This window comes from Gossypium hirsutum, chromosome A02 (genome assembly GCF_007990345.1).
Source record: "Gossypium hirsutum isolate 1008001.06 chromosome A02, Gossypium_hirsutum_v2.1, whole genome shotgun sequence".
Classification (NCBI taxonomy): Eukaryota; Viridiplantae; Streptophyta; class Magnoliopsida; order Malvales; family Malvaceae; genus Gossypium; species Gossypium hirsutum.
The window spans coordinates 5689011-5704358 of record NC_053425.1 but is presented as its reverse complement, the minus strand read 5'-3'; the positions used below and the strand labels follow the sequence as shown (position 1 = coordinate 5704358).

Sequence of the window (15348 nt, the reverse complement as noted above, 5' to 3'; positions counted from 1 at the left end):
AAAAAATTTAGGCCTATTTGCTAGGCCTAAGCCCAGCCTAAAGAATGAGACTAAAATTTTGCCCAAGCCTGTCTCAGATAAAAATGTTAAAACCCGGACCTAACCCGTATTAATTTTTTAAAAATATAGTACAACAAAAATACTAAAAACATTAAAATAAATGTTTCCCAACAAATTGAAAATAAGTTTTTAAAAAATATGTGTACTTAAACAACACTAAAATAATAAAATTAACAATAAAATAACAAAATAGTAACAACACAATAGTGAAAAATCAACAAGAAAATAGCAATAAAAAAAGTAATAAAAAAACAACAACAAAAATTTGCATTTTTTTTACATATTTGGGCCAGGCTCGGGCCGAAAAAGCCTTACTTAATATCCAACCCATTGTTTAAACGAGCTTTATTTTTTGTTTAAGCCTATTTTTCGGGCCTATATATTTACCTAAATTCTCACACTTTTTGGGTGGCTCGACTTATGAGTAGGTCTAATACAAATACACCAAATTAAAGTTATATAATATTATAAATTTTATCAAAATTCATGTACAATTTTAATAATTATCCCTAAATTATAATATGCAAATAATTATAAATAATAAAATGAGTAGCAATTAAGATTAATACATGATCCACCTCGACACGTAGAGTTTTGAGAGACTAAAATGGCAAGTAGGTCCTTAATTTTAACCGTAGATTAAGATTTATTCTGTTTATGAAGTTGAATTGTAGGGTATCCTTAATAGTGTCACATTAGCCCAAGGAAATTTTTATGACAAAATTTTGATACAAACAGATAATATTGAAATAAATTGGATATTAAACAGTCTTTCGATAAAGCGTATTATTCAACTCTAGTTTATTTTTGTATTAATACTTATTTATTTTAAAAAAAAGGTAGCTATATATACTTCAGTACAATTTCAATTTACGCAAAAAATCACGCAATAGCCGAACGCATCAATTACGCACCTTCGCTCTTTTTTGTTCTCTGTTCTCTCTGTTTCCATTTTCCGACATTTTCTCACCGACAATTCTCTTTTCTCTTCTCTGTTCTTCAAACCCTCAAAAGTTTAAAACTTTTTTCCCTTCAATTCTACACACATAAAAAGATCATTCATTTGTTTATATTTATGGGTTAAAAGCTTTAAAAAATATAATTTTTTGGGGGAGAAAAAAATGTATACATTGAAAGATAAAGCAGCGGGAAGCCTTTCACGTTTATTTTCAGATTCAGCGTCTCATCATTCTTCTCCATCTTCTCCATCTTCTCCACCAGATCTTTCTCAGGTAATTCCTTTATTTGTTTTCTTTTTAATGTATTTATGTTTATGAATCAAGATCTGGGTAACTTATAGGAAATCTAGCTAATGTAGCTAATTTTTTTATTGAATATTTTTTTAAAAAAGCCTGGGAAATGGTTCTTTTTTGGTTTTATTTATTATATTTGAAAAATAACTAAAATTTTCTGATTTATGTTATATTTAATTTCATTTAATTCGTAATCATAACAAAAAAAAAGAAAGTTTTGATAGGTTGGATTGTGCAAGGACGGTTAATAGACTAATGAAATTTAACTTTTTTCTCATAAAATTTGTTGTCATTGTTTAGGCTTAAGATACCCCCCTTCATAAATTGGTCTAAATTCATGGGGTTCGTTCTTCCATTTGAAGCTTCAATTGTTTGGTTTTTGTATTGGGCAAATCAATTAATTTATGCTTCCCCTATATCTCCATGAATTGAAAGAGGCAATAACTTCATTAGCTTAAGTTGTGGAAGTTGTGAATTTTAGTTGTAATGATTTCATGACATGAAACTTTTGGATGTGTAGGCCAGATGGTACACCAAAGGGTCAAAATCTTTGTCTTCAATATTCTCTTACATCATCCCATCACTAAGCTATGCTGAGTCTAAATTGGATAATCATGGAGGTGAACTAAAGCCGGTTCCTTCGCTTCCTGTTAGATGGAAAAAGAAATTTGAGACACGACATGAAGTCCTGGATAGTGTTAAAGAATACACTACTTGTACAACTGAAGAATTAAAAAAGGCTTGTGAAGATAATAAAAAAATTTGGACTCATAGTAACAATAAGCAAATTGCTAGAATTAGACTTTGTAGTGAGAATAAGGACTGTGTTTCTGGAAGGAGTACCAGCTCTGATGAATTTCAAGAAGCAAGAGAAGAACAGAGTCCAATGAAGTCTCCACTAAAACCTGATGAATTTCATGACGCAAGGGAAGAACAGAGTCCAATGAAGTCTCCCCTAAAACCTTCTGATGAATTTCAAGAAGCAAGAGAAGAACAGAGTCCGATTAAGGCTCCACCAAAACTTTCTGACGAATCTGTATTCATTAACTATAATTTGTATGAGTTCTTGACGTCTTCCCTTCCCAATATTGTTAAAGGGTGTCAATGGATGTTGTTGTATAGGTAAATTTTGCAATAAGCATTGCAGCTTGCTTTTGGTATTTGATCTCGATTTGTTGCTAACTCTTTCAAATGAAGGGCAGTACGTTGAAGCATGGTATATCACTTCGTACACTGATTCGTAAGAGTGCTGAGCTTCCTGGCCCTTGTTTGCTGGTATGTTGATGTTTATATGTTAACAAATGCAATTGTCATTAGAGGTTGTTTCCGAGTCTCTGAATTTTGCAATGCTTAATTAGTTTCTAATACTTGTAATTATTTGCATTTTCATGTAAATTATAGATTACTGGAGACAGGCAAGGAGCTGTCTTTGGTGCAATGTTAGAATGCCCTTTGAAACCAACACCGAAGAGAAAATATCAAGTATGCAACAGGCCTGTTCTGAATATACTTTTGTTTGCATCATGACATGATTTCTCTTTCTGAATTGTTGCATGTGTGCACTATGTCCTTTCATTTCTTAAATTATATACTGTAAATGTGTCCTTGTTTTAGCTTTATTTCTCTTATTTTATGACAGGGAACAAACCAGACGTTTGTATTCACAACCAAGTATGGTGAGCCGAGGCTATTTAGACCCACTGGTATGCAATGTTGTTTACTTCATTTCTTACTGCCTACATGTTATGTTGACATACATAAAGAGAAAGATTAGTTTAATATTACATTACTGAGATTCAGGTGTATATATCAGATATTGGTATGTATCTGGCATGAGCATGTTTAATTATCTTCAAGTTTTTTCATGCATTTGGAGGATCACATTGATACACACCATTCTGACAAAAGCATTTTCTCACTATTATATTGGGATATTCATGCTGCTTATAAAACCTCCACATCCTAAGAAAATGTTAATCCTTTTGTATTCTTTGTTTCTTTCTTGAAACCATATAGGAAATGGCATGGACAGTTAATAAACGTATTTAAACTATCAATATGCCAAATATTATTAGTGAGAGACTAGTGTCTTCTTAAAAAAAAAATTGAGCAGCCTGCTCGAGTTGCTACTGGTTGATTTTCGGATCTCATATCATATTATCTGAACAGGTGCAAATCGTTATTACTATATATGTGTGAATGACTTGTTAGCCCTCGGAGGTGGTGGCAACTTCGCGTTGAGCTTGGATGAAGATCTGTAAGTCAAAAGTTGCTGTTTTCTCTAGTAGATGTGTGCCAAGTAGCTTTGTATTATTTTTATATGTTTCTTCACAATCGTGATATTATTCTCTCTGAAATAAGATTAAGTGGAACAAGCGGAGCCTGTGAAACATTTGGGAACTTATGTTTGGCTCATAACCAAGACTTTGAACCAAAGAACATCGAGGTAACGTTAGTTTCTTTTGACCAGTTTCAGTTCTAATAATTTTCTGGTTATCTGTTTACTCAACATTAAGCCTTAACCAAAAACTTGAGTGATTGGGATCTCAAATATGGTAAAAGGGCACTGTATCTTCAAGTTAATAGCTTAAATGAAAGGTAAAATATGGACATTCGATGAACACAAGTTTTTTACAACAAAAGTTTACCTATACCAGTGAGCACTTATGTTTGTTGATTCGTTCATGTCTGCCAAACGTTCTTGACATATATTTGAACAAGCATATAAGGGTATAACCTTCCACAGATACTTCCAAGTACATAGATTTCTGAGTAACAGTGATTGTACCTTATATCGTTTAATGTATATTTTTTTCTACTTTTGCAGCTTTGGGGATTCACACATGCATCAAAACACTTTCAAAACTGAAATCAAGTGAAACGGGACTTAAAAGTTTATCAATTTTCAGCTGAAATGTTAAAAAACGTATGGTTTAGGAGGTGTGGAAGCTGCCATTCTTTATTCTTTAACTTGTACCATCCATGATTTAATGACTTTGCCCTACATTTTGTGGCTTAAATTGTATTATAACAAATTGCTTGTAAGTTAAAAAATTATGTGCTTTCTTTATTCGTTTAATATTTATTTCGACCTCTACTCCAAGCAAAAAAATCATTATGCGTAGAAATCAATTAATTTTTTTATCAATGTGCAATGGCAAGGCATGCCTAAATGCACAATGTTCATTTATATGGTGAACATGAAGTTACATATACCATCTATCTACCCTAACAATATTGGTTTAGGCTACACAATTACAAAATTAAAGATAAAAATATTTATAAAAAATGGTACCAAAACTCGAAATCTAGTAGTCAAAATTGTCTTATAAGTTTCGATTCGCTTCTAGATGATACAGTGACATACATTATGGAGGAATGGTGACATTCAGGCCCTAACCTCACATGTGAATTTTGGCATAAAACTATGGTTTAATCAGAACTTACCATATATATGGATGGGAAGCACAAGGGACTTTTGTTTCCCCTTTTATGATTCTGTTGAAGCATCTTCTTCAGGAAGGCCAAATACCCGAAGGTTGCGATCCATTGATCCAACTGCTAAGTACCTTGCATCAGGACCAAATTTGACACAAGTTGCTCTACCTGCAAATAAGAATACAGCTTATCGAACTCAGCGGAAAATCAAAATAAAATCAACTGAGAGGAACATGAAGAGAATACGAACCTGTGCCGGACAAATCAGGTAAAGTTTTGATGCAATTCCATTCTGCTTTGACGCTGCCAACTTGGTAAACTCTGGAAGCAGATAATTAAAATTAGTATCAACCAACATGTATCATATGGCAAAATAATTTTGATATAATATTTCGGAGAGGATGAGTTCGTGTGTGACTGCAGAGAAAGGGGTAGCATACTTTTTATTGTAAGTTTATGAAACGCATTCTTTGGAATTTCAGTTAAGAGGCAAACATCGTTGCTATTTAGAATCACTACATAGCTTTACACACACTATTCAAATGTGATATGCATACAACAGTCCTAAATCGAGTTTTAGGTTCATGAAACTATCCTGTATGTCAAGACCTGTATATGAGACCCTGAGAGCACCTACCGTATATCTGAGCCTGCAATTGCAAGGTAACTCCCACTATGATCGAAATCCACTGAAAGAAAAAAGAAAAGAATTAAACTGCTGTTGAAAGTATAGCCCTTTATAATAAACAACTCTAATCAAAAGAAATAAAATATTTGGACGTTCACTTTCTTTTGTCTTTCCTAACTCTAAAGTCCCACGGAAAAAGGTGTATGTTGGGACCTAGTTTACAATGACAAAACAGTGAACTATTACATGATAAAATAACACAATTATTGCTCATTCCTAAAAAGAGTTGATATGAGACAAGCTTAACATAGAAGCATGCAATACTGAGTCCGTTGTCAAGATATTACGTACCAGAGTTAGTCGGCGTGTCTTGATCATATAACTCAAAAGAACGGAAATTCTTTAATTTACGTAGATCCCACAACTTAACACCATCATGTGCAGCAGTCTATTGTTAAAAATAAATAAATCAGATCATTTCATTCACGGCCATCAACCTAATGTGAAAATTTTGGCTGATAAGTGCTTACTGCTAGGAAGTAACCATTTTCCGAAAAAGATATGGCTGTTACTGCACCAGTGTGTCCATCAAAGTTAGCAACATTTCCCTATAGGATGATTGAACATAGAACGAGTGGTTTAAGAAATGGAACTAAAATATACTTAGAAAAAGAAGTTTGGTTCTCAGAACATAGTAAATACCCGACTCTTCACATCCCAAATTCTAACGGTAGATCCTATGGTGCCTGTTCCAAGGATGAGACCATCGGGATGAAATGCAGCAGATGTATAACCCATGGAATTTGTAGGGTCTTCAACCTGCAAAAAATAAAAAATCGGATTATAATATAGGATTTCCTCTTAAAGTAAATGAAATGGAAATTTGACTCAAAGAAAAAGAACATAATTTCACCAAGACCTTTACCAATAGAGAAAATAGTTACTACATATTTTCATTGAAATTCCTAAAGAAACTTGGTGGAAAATTTGAAAACATGCTAGAACGCAGAAGAAACTCACAGTAGTCCTCTATGATTAGTTTCAAAAACTTCATGAATCAGTTAAGCACACCCGAAATTAAAGGTCAATTGAAGAGATTCAAATACTAACATAAGCTATTATTAACTAATAGGAGACCAATTAATTCATGTACTTCACGAGCAATAATCACGTGCCAAACATCACAGGTTAGAGAGAGAAGAAAGACTGATTAGGACCTGTGTCAAGCATAAGCCAGAGGAAAGATCATAAAAGCACCATGTTGCATCAAGCGAAGCAGTTACAAAGTAGTTATTTGTGGCATGGACTGTGACAGCTTGCACCTGAAAGAGTACAAGGTAAGCTTATTCTAGTGTTCACAAGATCATAAATGAAATAAAAGTAGAATTTGATAATTGTAACAGTCAGTATCTGAGAGAATTTGAATTCAGCATATATTTACCTCAGCTGTATGATCTTTCAAAATATGCCTACAATTGTAGTTTCCATCTTCAGAACCTTGCCAAATGCGTACAGTCTACAACATTCAAAATCAATAATACAGAGTTGCAAGCTAAAACATAAAATAAAGTATGGAGCGGTATAGTTATGTTTGAATGATTAAAACATGAACACCATATCCTTCTTAGAAACATCTCTTATGAAGCATAAAAACAAGGACCATGAAAAGAAAAAAAAAAAAAAAAACGAGAACTTGAGACTTGAAATTTTGGCTTACCTTATCTGCAGAACCACTTAAAAATACATCATTATGAGCCACAAATTTTACACTTGTAACCTACAAAAGAAGACTGGAGTCAGACAATAAGTTTCAAAAGAAAACGCTAAACAGAAGCTGGCCTTTTCAATACAGTAGAGAAAACTGACTAAACCTTCTTAGAGTGACCACTAAGTGTTGATAAGATCTCCCCAGATGTTCGACCAAATAAAACAGCATTTGAATCAACCCCACCTGTGGCAACAATGTCCTAACAAGTAGAAGTAAAAGAAAGTAAATTAACAGGCTTTGAAGACTAGCAAAAACATAAAAGCTAGAGGCGATTCCAATTTACATTTTGCATTGTCAGACAAATTTCCCTAACATACTCTAATTCAAGCACTATAGTGCTGGATAAATCCACTAGGCCATTTTCACAATAAAAACAAAAAATTACATTCAATAGATTAGTCATCACCTTGGTAATTAATAATATGAGCGACATAAAATGTTGCACAAAAAGAACAAAAATATAAACTTATCCATCACCTTGGTAATAACCCTTACATAACTTCAAATTTAACAGCCACACCTTGTTTCTAACAGCTATATTTCGCAGTTCCTTAATTTTGGCAACTAAATATCAATTCCACATGTAACATCCAAACACAATCATCTATCCATAGAGGTGTAGAGAAAACTATATGTTTATTAAAGGGATAACTAAAAGGAGCACCATACCTTTAAAAGATTGATGTCAATTGAAGTGATCCCTGGTTTGTTTGTCTTGTGAAGGGGATGACTAGAAAGTTGAGTATACCTCTCCAAAGCATCAATGGGAGCTAGTGTTGGAGGTATCTGAAAAGACAATACAAGGAAAACATTGGAGGAAGGGGCAAAAAAGACAATATGAAGATTTTGTCTACAATGAAGCAGTTGGAATCAACCAAGATAAGTACCTGGCGCTTTTTACGTTGTTGAGACAAAGCAGCATTACATTCTGTTAACTCAGCGATAATACTATCAGAAACCCCGGGACGCATTCTCTTTGCACCAGGGCCCATATCTTCTTCCTCGGAAGCTATGAGTACAAAGATAAATTTCAAATAAGATACATAACAAATTAAAGACAAATAAAAATTAATGAAAACATACTGAGAAAGAACCTCTCTTTCCATTGCTCACAGCAGTAACTGCAGATGCAGGCAAAGGTGCCTGCCTCTCAGCTTGTGCAAGTAATGACCTGGCTTCATCCCTTTCCTTTTTAAGTCTTGCAATAACACGGCAGGCAGCATCATGCTGTATGAAAATGATAAAAAAAAAATGAACTGCTTATATTCAGATTAAAAAAAAAAGAATCAGAAAGGGAAAAGAAAAAGCCAATGGTGAGTTAAAACTTGATGTACTTTTATTATCAGATTCCATAACCACATGGATCTTTTGGAGAGATCTTTTGGAGAGATCTTTTGAATAGGTTTACTTTATGGTAGAAGATAAACATTTATTTGTGAATGTTACAAGGAATATAACTACTCAAAGCTAAAAAAGTCCTTACACAAACACCAAGCTAAATTATGTTTCTTTGTGAATGTCACAAGGAATATAACTACCGGTAAGATTGTAAAATAGATTTTGACAAAAAGAGCTCAAACCAGATTATCAAGAAGATTTTTGCTTCAATCTAAACTAAAGTAACATATAAAATCTTATGCTCTTTCTAGTGCCATGATATAAGACAACATACAAAAACCAGTAATTAAAAAGGATTACATGAATGTCAAAATGAAAATTAACCGATATCCCAATTGTTGTTACCTGGTAGAGTGCATGACTTAGCTCTTGCCTAGCTGTATGCAGCTGTTGCTCCAATGCAAAATTGGATAGCATCAAAGCATCCCATTCCTGCAATGACAGAAGAAACACAGCGTTAAACACTGAAGAAAAATCAATGTAAACATAGTAAAACTTTGCCTTTGGCAACTATCATGTAGAAAATAAAAAACGAATTATATGGAAATTATTCATTTCTAGATAACAAAAGAAACATAGTAAGACTCCTATGGTAAAACCAACATCAAGGTTATTACAAGTTACAGATAACAAGAGAAAATCCATTTCCCCACCACACTCACATATAACAAAAAGAAAAGCATGATCTTCAAACTTGAACCAATTAAGACATTAAAAGGAAAAAGCATAAGAAAGGCGTATATATATATATAAAGGATAACATACATTCTGAAACATTCCAAGCATCCCTGGGATGCTAGCTGCTGTTAAAGATCTGGGCTTCACAATCTGCATCAAACAAATATAAAACAAAACCTATCAGCTCACAAAGTCACAAAGAAGCAAAGAAAACATGTACTGAAACCAACAATAGTATAATCACCTTGCCGGTTTTGACTGGGACAATGTCCTCCATGGTAAGCGGTTCCCCTGTAACCGGACACTTCCCATAGTCCTAGTTATAACAGCAAAGCAAATATTCTATCAAAAAGCAGCTAATTCAGCCAAAATTACCAAAAATCTAAAAGAAAAAAAAATGAAATTTCTGAACAAAAAGAGAACTTTCAGGAGAAAAAAAAAATCTTCTGCAACTTTCCACCTTGATCATTATCCTCTTTTTGGTGGAAACAAAATATAAAACCTAGAAAAGTTTTTTAATTAAGGGATAGAAACAAAAACAAAAATCGAACCGCAATGTGCCTCTCGATTAAGCGTTTCTCATAAAGCAAGCCGGATTTCTTGGAGACGACGGGCTCTTCCGGAACCTCGCTGGAGACTGCACGGAGAACCAGAATATCCTCTCAGATTAAAAATAAAAAAAGACAGCTTTTAACAAAAGAAAAAATAAATAAATGAGAAAGAAATAGAGAGAAAAATAGCTTACTTGAACAGTTCATTTCGAGAAAAACAAATTAGGGTTTTGGTTTTCTTCGATTGGGAAGTGAAGGAAGGCTGCTGAAAAAAAACTGGAAAATTAATTGCCTTATTGGATAGACGAAACTAAGCAGCAGTTAGACATGAATGAGAGTGAACGAAATAAAAAAAGCCATGAGAGTATAACTTATTAACGGGCCGGTTTGAGTCGGGTTAAGTCAATGTTCAAAAGTCAATCGGACCGACATTTTTTTTATAAATATTTTCTAATATTTAATTTTTTTACCTCATTATTTGAATTATCCTGTCATTAATTTTTTTAATCAATCATTTTATTACACTTGACGATTATTAACTAAAAATTACAAAAAAAAATAATTTTTAAATTTCTTTTAAAAAAAAACTTGTAAACATATTCATGTCTAAGTATTATATAAGATAATTTTTAAATTAAATTAAAACTTTTCAATTGTTTTTATGCTTTCTCCCTCCCACGACTCTTTCTTCTCTTTTATTGTATTTTTTTTTAACTGCTAGAGTCTTTTTTCAATCCTCTAACCAATTTTTTCCTACACGACTTCTTCTTTGTATTTGAATTTCAGGTCTTATTTGAGTCTTTTTTCCATAATAAAAGTTCAACTAACATTACTTATTTTATACAAAATAATGGAGAAAAAAAGAAAAATTTTATTTTTAGGGAAAATAATATATAAAATTTGAATTGAGATGAAAAAAGAATCAAAATCGAGGTTTATAAAGGAAAAGTAGTTCAATAGAATTTGGATTTTGTCGTTGAAAACTAGGTTTGGATTAGTTTTTAAACGCATTTTTAAATGTTTTCATTGAAGTTCTTAGGTGAAGAACAAAAGAGATGAATATGCTTATAAGAAAGTAATATTAATTTAACCTTGCCGCACAAATTGAATCTGGTATAGGACTATACTTCTTTTATTAGACGTATTGTTTAACCCTTAAAAACTGCATATAGTCACAAACCTCTTGTATTCTTTGCTTTTCAACATTAGTGAATTTCTTCTCATCTGCTCATTGTTTTTCCCGATAAGAGTTTTTCACGTAAAATATATGTGTTCTTATTTTTCTTTCTTATTGCTTTGCAATCATCCCTACTGCCATTATCAACGTATAGTATAACAAATTTTTTTGGAGATATTTTTTGTTAAAAATAGCCACTTTGTCATTTTAGAAAATTTTTAAAATTTCACCGTGAAATAAACTTGTTTTCTAAACCGAATTTTTCCAACAATACAGAATTATATCGAGCTAGCGAAGGGGTTGGCAAAACATATAAATTGGGCTTAAATTATAATTTGTAATTCCAACTCTGCATATTAATCATAAACCGTTACAAAAGCAACATACATTATGCTTTTATCTAATGACTTAATTATATGTGTGTTACACTAGTAAGATATTTTTGATCCCTTTAAGTTAAATCCGTTCACTTAATCTCATCTATTTTTATCTCGTGATCACCTTTGTATCTTCTATAATGAAAATGATAATTACTTATAAACAATAAAGATAGTCATTCATCCCAAACAATGATTATGGTCACATTCCATTTTCATAGTTCATACAATGTCATTTAAAGAATATCATTAACTCTTTATTCAAGTTATGAATTCTACTATTGTAAGTGAAACCATGCTATACATAAGTCATACACTCAATATATACCAACTTTCGACCCACTATCATGAGAGCACAAATTTTTAATATATCAAAGTACATGAGTTATATGTAATAGCCCTAATTTGACCCTAGTCGGAAAGTAGTTTCGGGACCACAAAACCAAGTCATAAAAAAATAATTAACTGTTATATTCTATGCTTATAGTATGTGTACATGCAAATGTGAAAGTTTCATGCTTTAATTTTGTCATTTGTATGTGAAATTTATTAAATAGGACTTAGGTGAGACAATTGTGAAATATGTTAGGTTAATTTTAAAGTGGCCTATTAATGCATAAATACAAAAAGAGAGACTTGGATGTCAAATATCTATTTTGTTGTGTAATGGTCGGCCATGATGTGGTTTTATTTAGAATATATGTATTGTTTATTAGTGAAGTGGCTTTACATTTTATAGTATTAATGTATATAAAAAAAATAGAAAAAGAGGTGATGAAAACAAAGCTTCATATTTTTTTGGTTCTTCTTGGCCAAATTGAAGAAAGAAAAAGGGACAAGATTTTCGGTCACTTTAAGCTTGGGGAAGGTTAGTAAATTATGTTATTTTTTGAAATTTTAAGCTTGATTTTAGTTAATTAGATAGTTTCATACATAGCCCATGTCAAAATTTTGAAATTTGGTGATGATTTGAGCATTCGGTTTTGGTTATTAAAGGAGGAGATTGGATTATAGTCTTTATGTTTTATGAAGAATTGTTGAAGAGGAAGGTTGGAGTTAGTTAAGTTATAAATTTTTAATACTCATGAGTACTATAGCCGAACATAAATTTACTTAATGACTTGAACAAATACATTGTGGATGTTTGAAATAAATGAATTTGAGGTTTGTTCATATTAGGGATTCGGCTTTGTGCATAACTTTTAAGAGTTTGATTTTGAATAATTTGAGTGTTGGAATGTAAGTAATGTTATGCATAGGTTAAATTTTTGTATTCGGCTTTTGTAGTATATATGTATGATTAATCCATTTTTTTCTTTTCTTTTGCAAATGATATATATAGGGTGATAAATATTAAGACTATTGTTGACTTGTGTTTAGTGATATTCGGCCAAGGACTAAATGTGCTTGCTTATTCGGTTTAAGTAAAGTAAATGTGATTGGTGGATATGATTAGGTTGTGGTTTATTATAGACTTATTTTGATTGTATAAATTAACTTATAAATTGGTTTGGAAATAATAAATAATGAGCATGCTTTGTGGCGGTAAGGATTATATGATAGTGTATCGTGATATTAACTTAGCTAGTCGAATGGATGAGGAATGAATTTGATATATATATAGGTAACATTGACGAGTTGTTTAGCATATGGGTTTTGTATATTGGTTCGGCAACTAAGCTAGAAAAATAATTTTCGGTAACATGGTATCTATGCACATATATATATAGAAGGTATCTTAAGTATATTTGTCCATTTGATAAGGTTGACTAATAGTTCAAGTAAGGATTACTCCATTCGATATGTACATGAATTGAAGTAATAGGTTCGGTAATCAGCTTATGACATACGGGTAATATCATATGTCCGATTATAAGTTAAATACTCGATAGTTGTGGTTCATTGGATATAATGTTTGAATATTGTTTTGAAAAAAATTGATATTTGTATTTAGTAAAGTTGAATAAGTCATTAAATAAATCTATTTGTTTTAATTAAGCTTAAGAGCAAAGAGGGTCTAAATCAGATAAGGGAAAGGAAAAAGCAGTCGAGTAGCCTATCCGCAACTGTTCAAAATATCCGAGGTAAGTTTTGAGTAGTTTCCTTTAATATATAATCGATGCTGGTTTATAAGAGTATAATAGGTGAATTGAAATTCAGTTAGCACTTGTACAAAGTTGTTTAATAAACAATGCGTGTATATGACTTTGAGGTCGATGGTAACTTTGAGTTTAAGCTTGAATGGCGAAATGATTGTGTGATATTAGGTATAATTTTTTAGTTGAAATGTTAATGATGATGTGCCTATTGAACTTATATCCGAATGTATTAAATGATTACTAAGTGATAGGTTGATTGAGATGTGTTAAATATATAACTAAGTATGCATGGTATTGGAAAAATATCCGGACTTAAAGTCCGCAGGCTTTATGCTGGAAATATACCGGACTTAAAGTCCGCAGGCTAAGTGCTGGAAAAATATCCGGGCTAAGTCCCGAAGGTATTCGTGCTGGTATTATATCCGGGCTAAGTCCTGAAGGCATTCGTGCTGGTATTATATCCGGGCTAAGTCCCGAAGGCATTCGTGCTGGTGCTATATCCGGGCTAAGTCCCGAAGGCATTCGTGCTGGCGTTATATCCGGGCTAAGTCCCGAAGGCATTCGTGCTGGTATTATATCCGGGCTTAAAGTCCCACATGCTTTGTAGTGGTGATTTGATTTTGGTTTTAAATCTAGCAGACTTAATACCGATGATTGGAGTAAGATTATGATTTCGAATGTTCATAGTAAACTACCATTGAATATGTTCAATACATTAAGTCGGTTAGGTATGTATTATATACTTTTATATGTTAGATTGATCGGAATTGAATCATGAATGCGAAATGAGAAGTATATGTGACAATCTCATATGTGTATGTGTGTATTCGGTTATGGTGAAAGGTTATATGAGATTGATTTGGTGATATACATGTTAAATAATATGAATCCAAAGAATGGGTAATAAATCTGCTTGGGACAGCAGCAGTAACGTGATTTCGGAAAATCACCATAAATTGTGGAAGTTGAGTTAGAGGCTGAATAAATTATGTCATGAAATCTTAATGAGTCTAGTTTTTATAAAAGAAACCGTGTAAGCAAAAGAGTTGCCAATAATGAGATATTTGAAGTGGCGTGGAACAGAGTCAAAATGACTTCGAGATCCCCTGTTCTGTTTTCAGAAAATCATTATAAATGGTACAAAAATGGTTATAAGATAAAATTTATATTCTTAGACTCCCTAATGAGTCTAGTTTCAAATGAAATAAACGATAACATATTTCGAATTCTTTATAATGAGAAATTTGATTCGTAGTGAAGAGTAGTCAGATTAGTCAAACAGTGAAACAGGGGAAACTTCAATAAAAACCTGGTATTGATTGGTCAAACCAAAAATTCTGAAAATTTGATGGATGGAAGATATATGAGTCTATTTTCAGGGAAAATTAACGGCACTTGGTTTGGTGTTTCTTAGCTCCAGTTATAAATAATTTAGTGACTGTTGCTCAGGAAGATAGCTTGTAGTGAATTTGTGATTTGTTGCAAACATGGTTAAAACTTGTTAATGAGATGCTTTTCGAGTTCTTATGATCTTATTTGTAATTTCAATATTTGGTTTTAATTGAGTTCAGATTCAAGTGAGGTGAATTTGCTAAATATGCATTATGTTTATGGATACTTGGCCAAAATGGCAATTATCTAGGAATGATTTCTTGAAAATTTGAATAATCGATCTATAAGTAAATTAATTGTTTGCATTGCTTAAAACTTACTAAGCATTGAAGCTTACTCCGTGTTCTCTTTTCCATTTCTTATAGGTATATACTTTAGCTCGAGTTGGAAGGGCCAGAGATATCATCACACTATCTAGTCATTATGTGAGTTGAGAAGATTGTATATCATCATGGTTTAAGGCATGTATAGGATAGACTATAGGTAGAATGATATTTCGACTTCGTATACATTATAGCCATGCGAAGAT

At 32.3% G+C, this 15348-nt stretch overlaps 2 protein-coding genes across 2 annotated transcripts; one reads left to right on the top strand and one right to left on the bottom strand.

Moving 5' to 3' along the window:
• The first annotated feature begins 911 nt into the window (after nucleotides 1–911).
• On the top strand, nucleotides 912–4383 carry LOC107940134 (uncharacterized). Its single transcript, XM_016873564.2, has 8 exons — nucleotides 912–1292; nucleotides 1834–2435; nucleotides 2516–2588; nucleotides 2715–2795; nucleotides 2953–3016; nucleotides 3483–3570; nucleotides 3675–3759; nucleotides 4141–4383. Exons 1-8 carry the CDS (start codon nucleotides 1182–1184, stop codon nucleotides 4180–4182), a joined length of 1146 nt encoding a protein of 381 aa, XP_016729053.1. The 5' UTR covers nucleotides 912–1181; the 3' UTR covers nucleotides 4183–4383.
• A 185-nt stretch (nucleotides 4384–4568) lies between these two features.
• LOC107940133 (pre-mRNA-processing factor 19) lies at nucleotides 4569–10158 on the bottom strand. Its single transcript, XM_016873563.2, has 18 exons — nucleotides 9969–10158; nucleotides 9775–9860; nucleotides 9468–9539; nucleotides 9311–9373; nucleotides 8891–8977; nucleotides 8242–8374; nucleotides 8035–8156; nucleotides 7817–7933; nucleotides 7251–7346; nucleotides 7097–7156; nucleotides 6821–6895; nucleotides 6597–6701; nucleotides 6082–6198; nucleotides 5910–5987; nucleotides 5731–5827; nucleotides 5389–5440; nucleotides 5002–5072; nucleotides 4569–4919 (listed from the first exon to the last, which is right to left on the bottom strand). Exons 1-18 carry the CDS (start codon nucleotides 9979–9981, stop codon nucleotides 4804–4806), a joined length of 1560 nt encoding a protein of 519 aa, XP_016729052.1. The 5' UTR covers nucleotides 9982–10158; the 3' UTR covers nucleotides 4569–4803.
• Between the last annotated feature and the right edge of the window lie 5190 nt (nucleotides 10159–15348).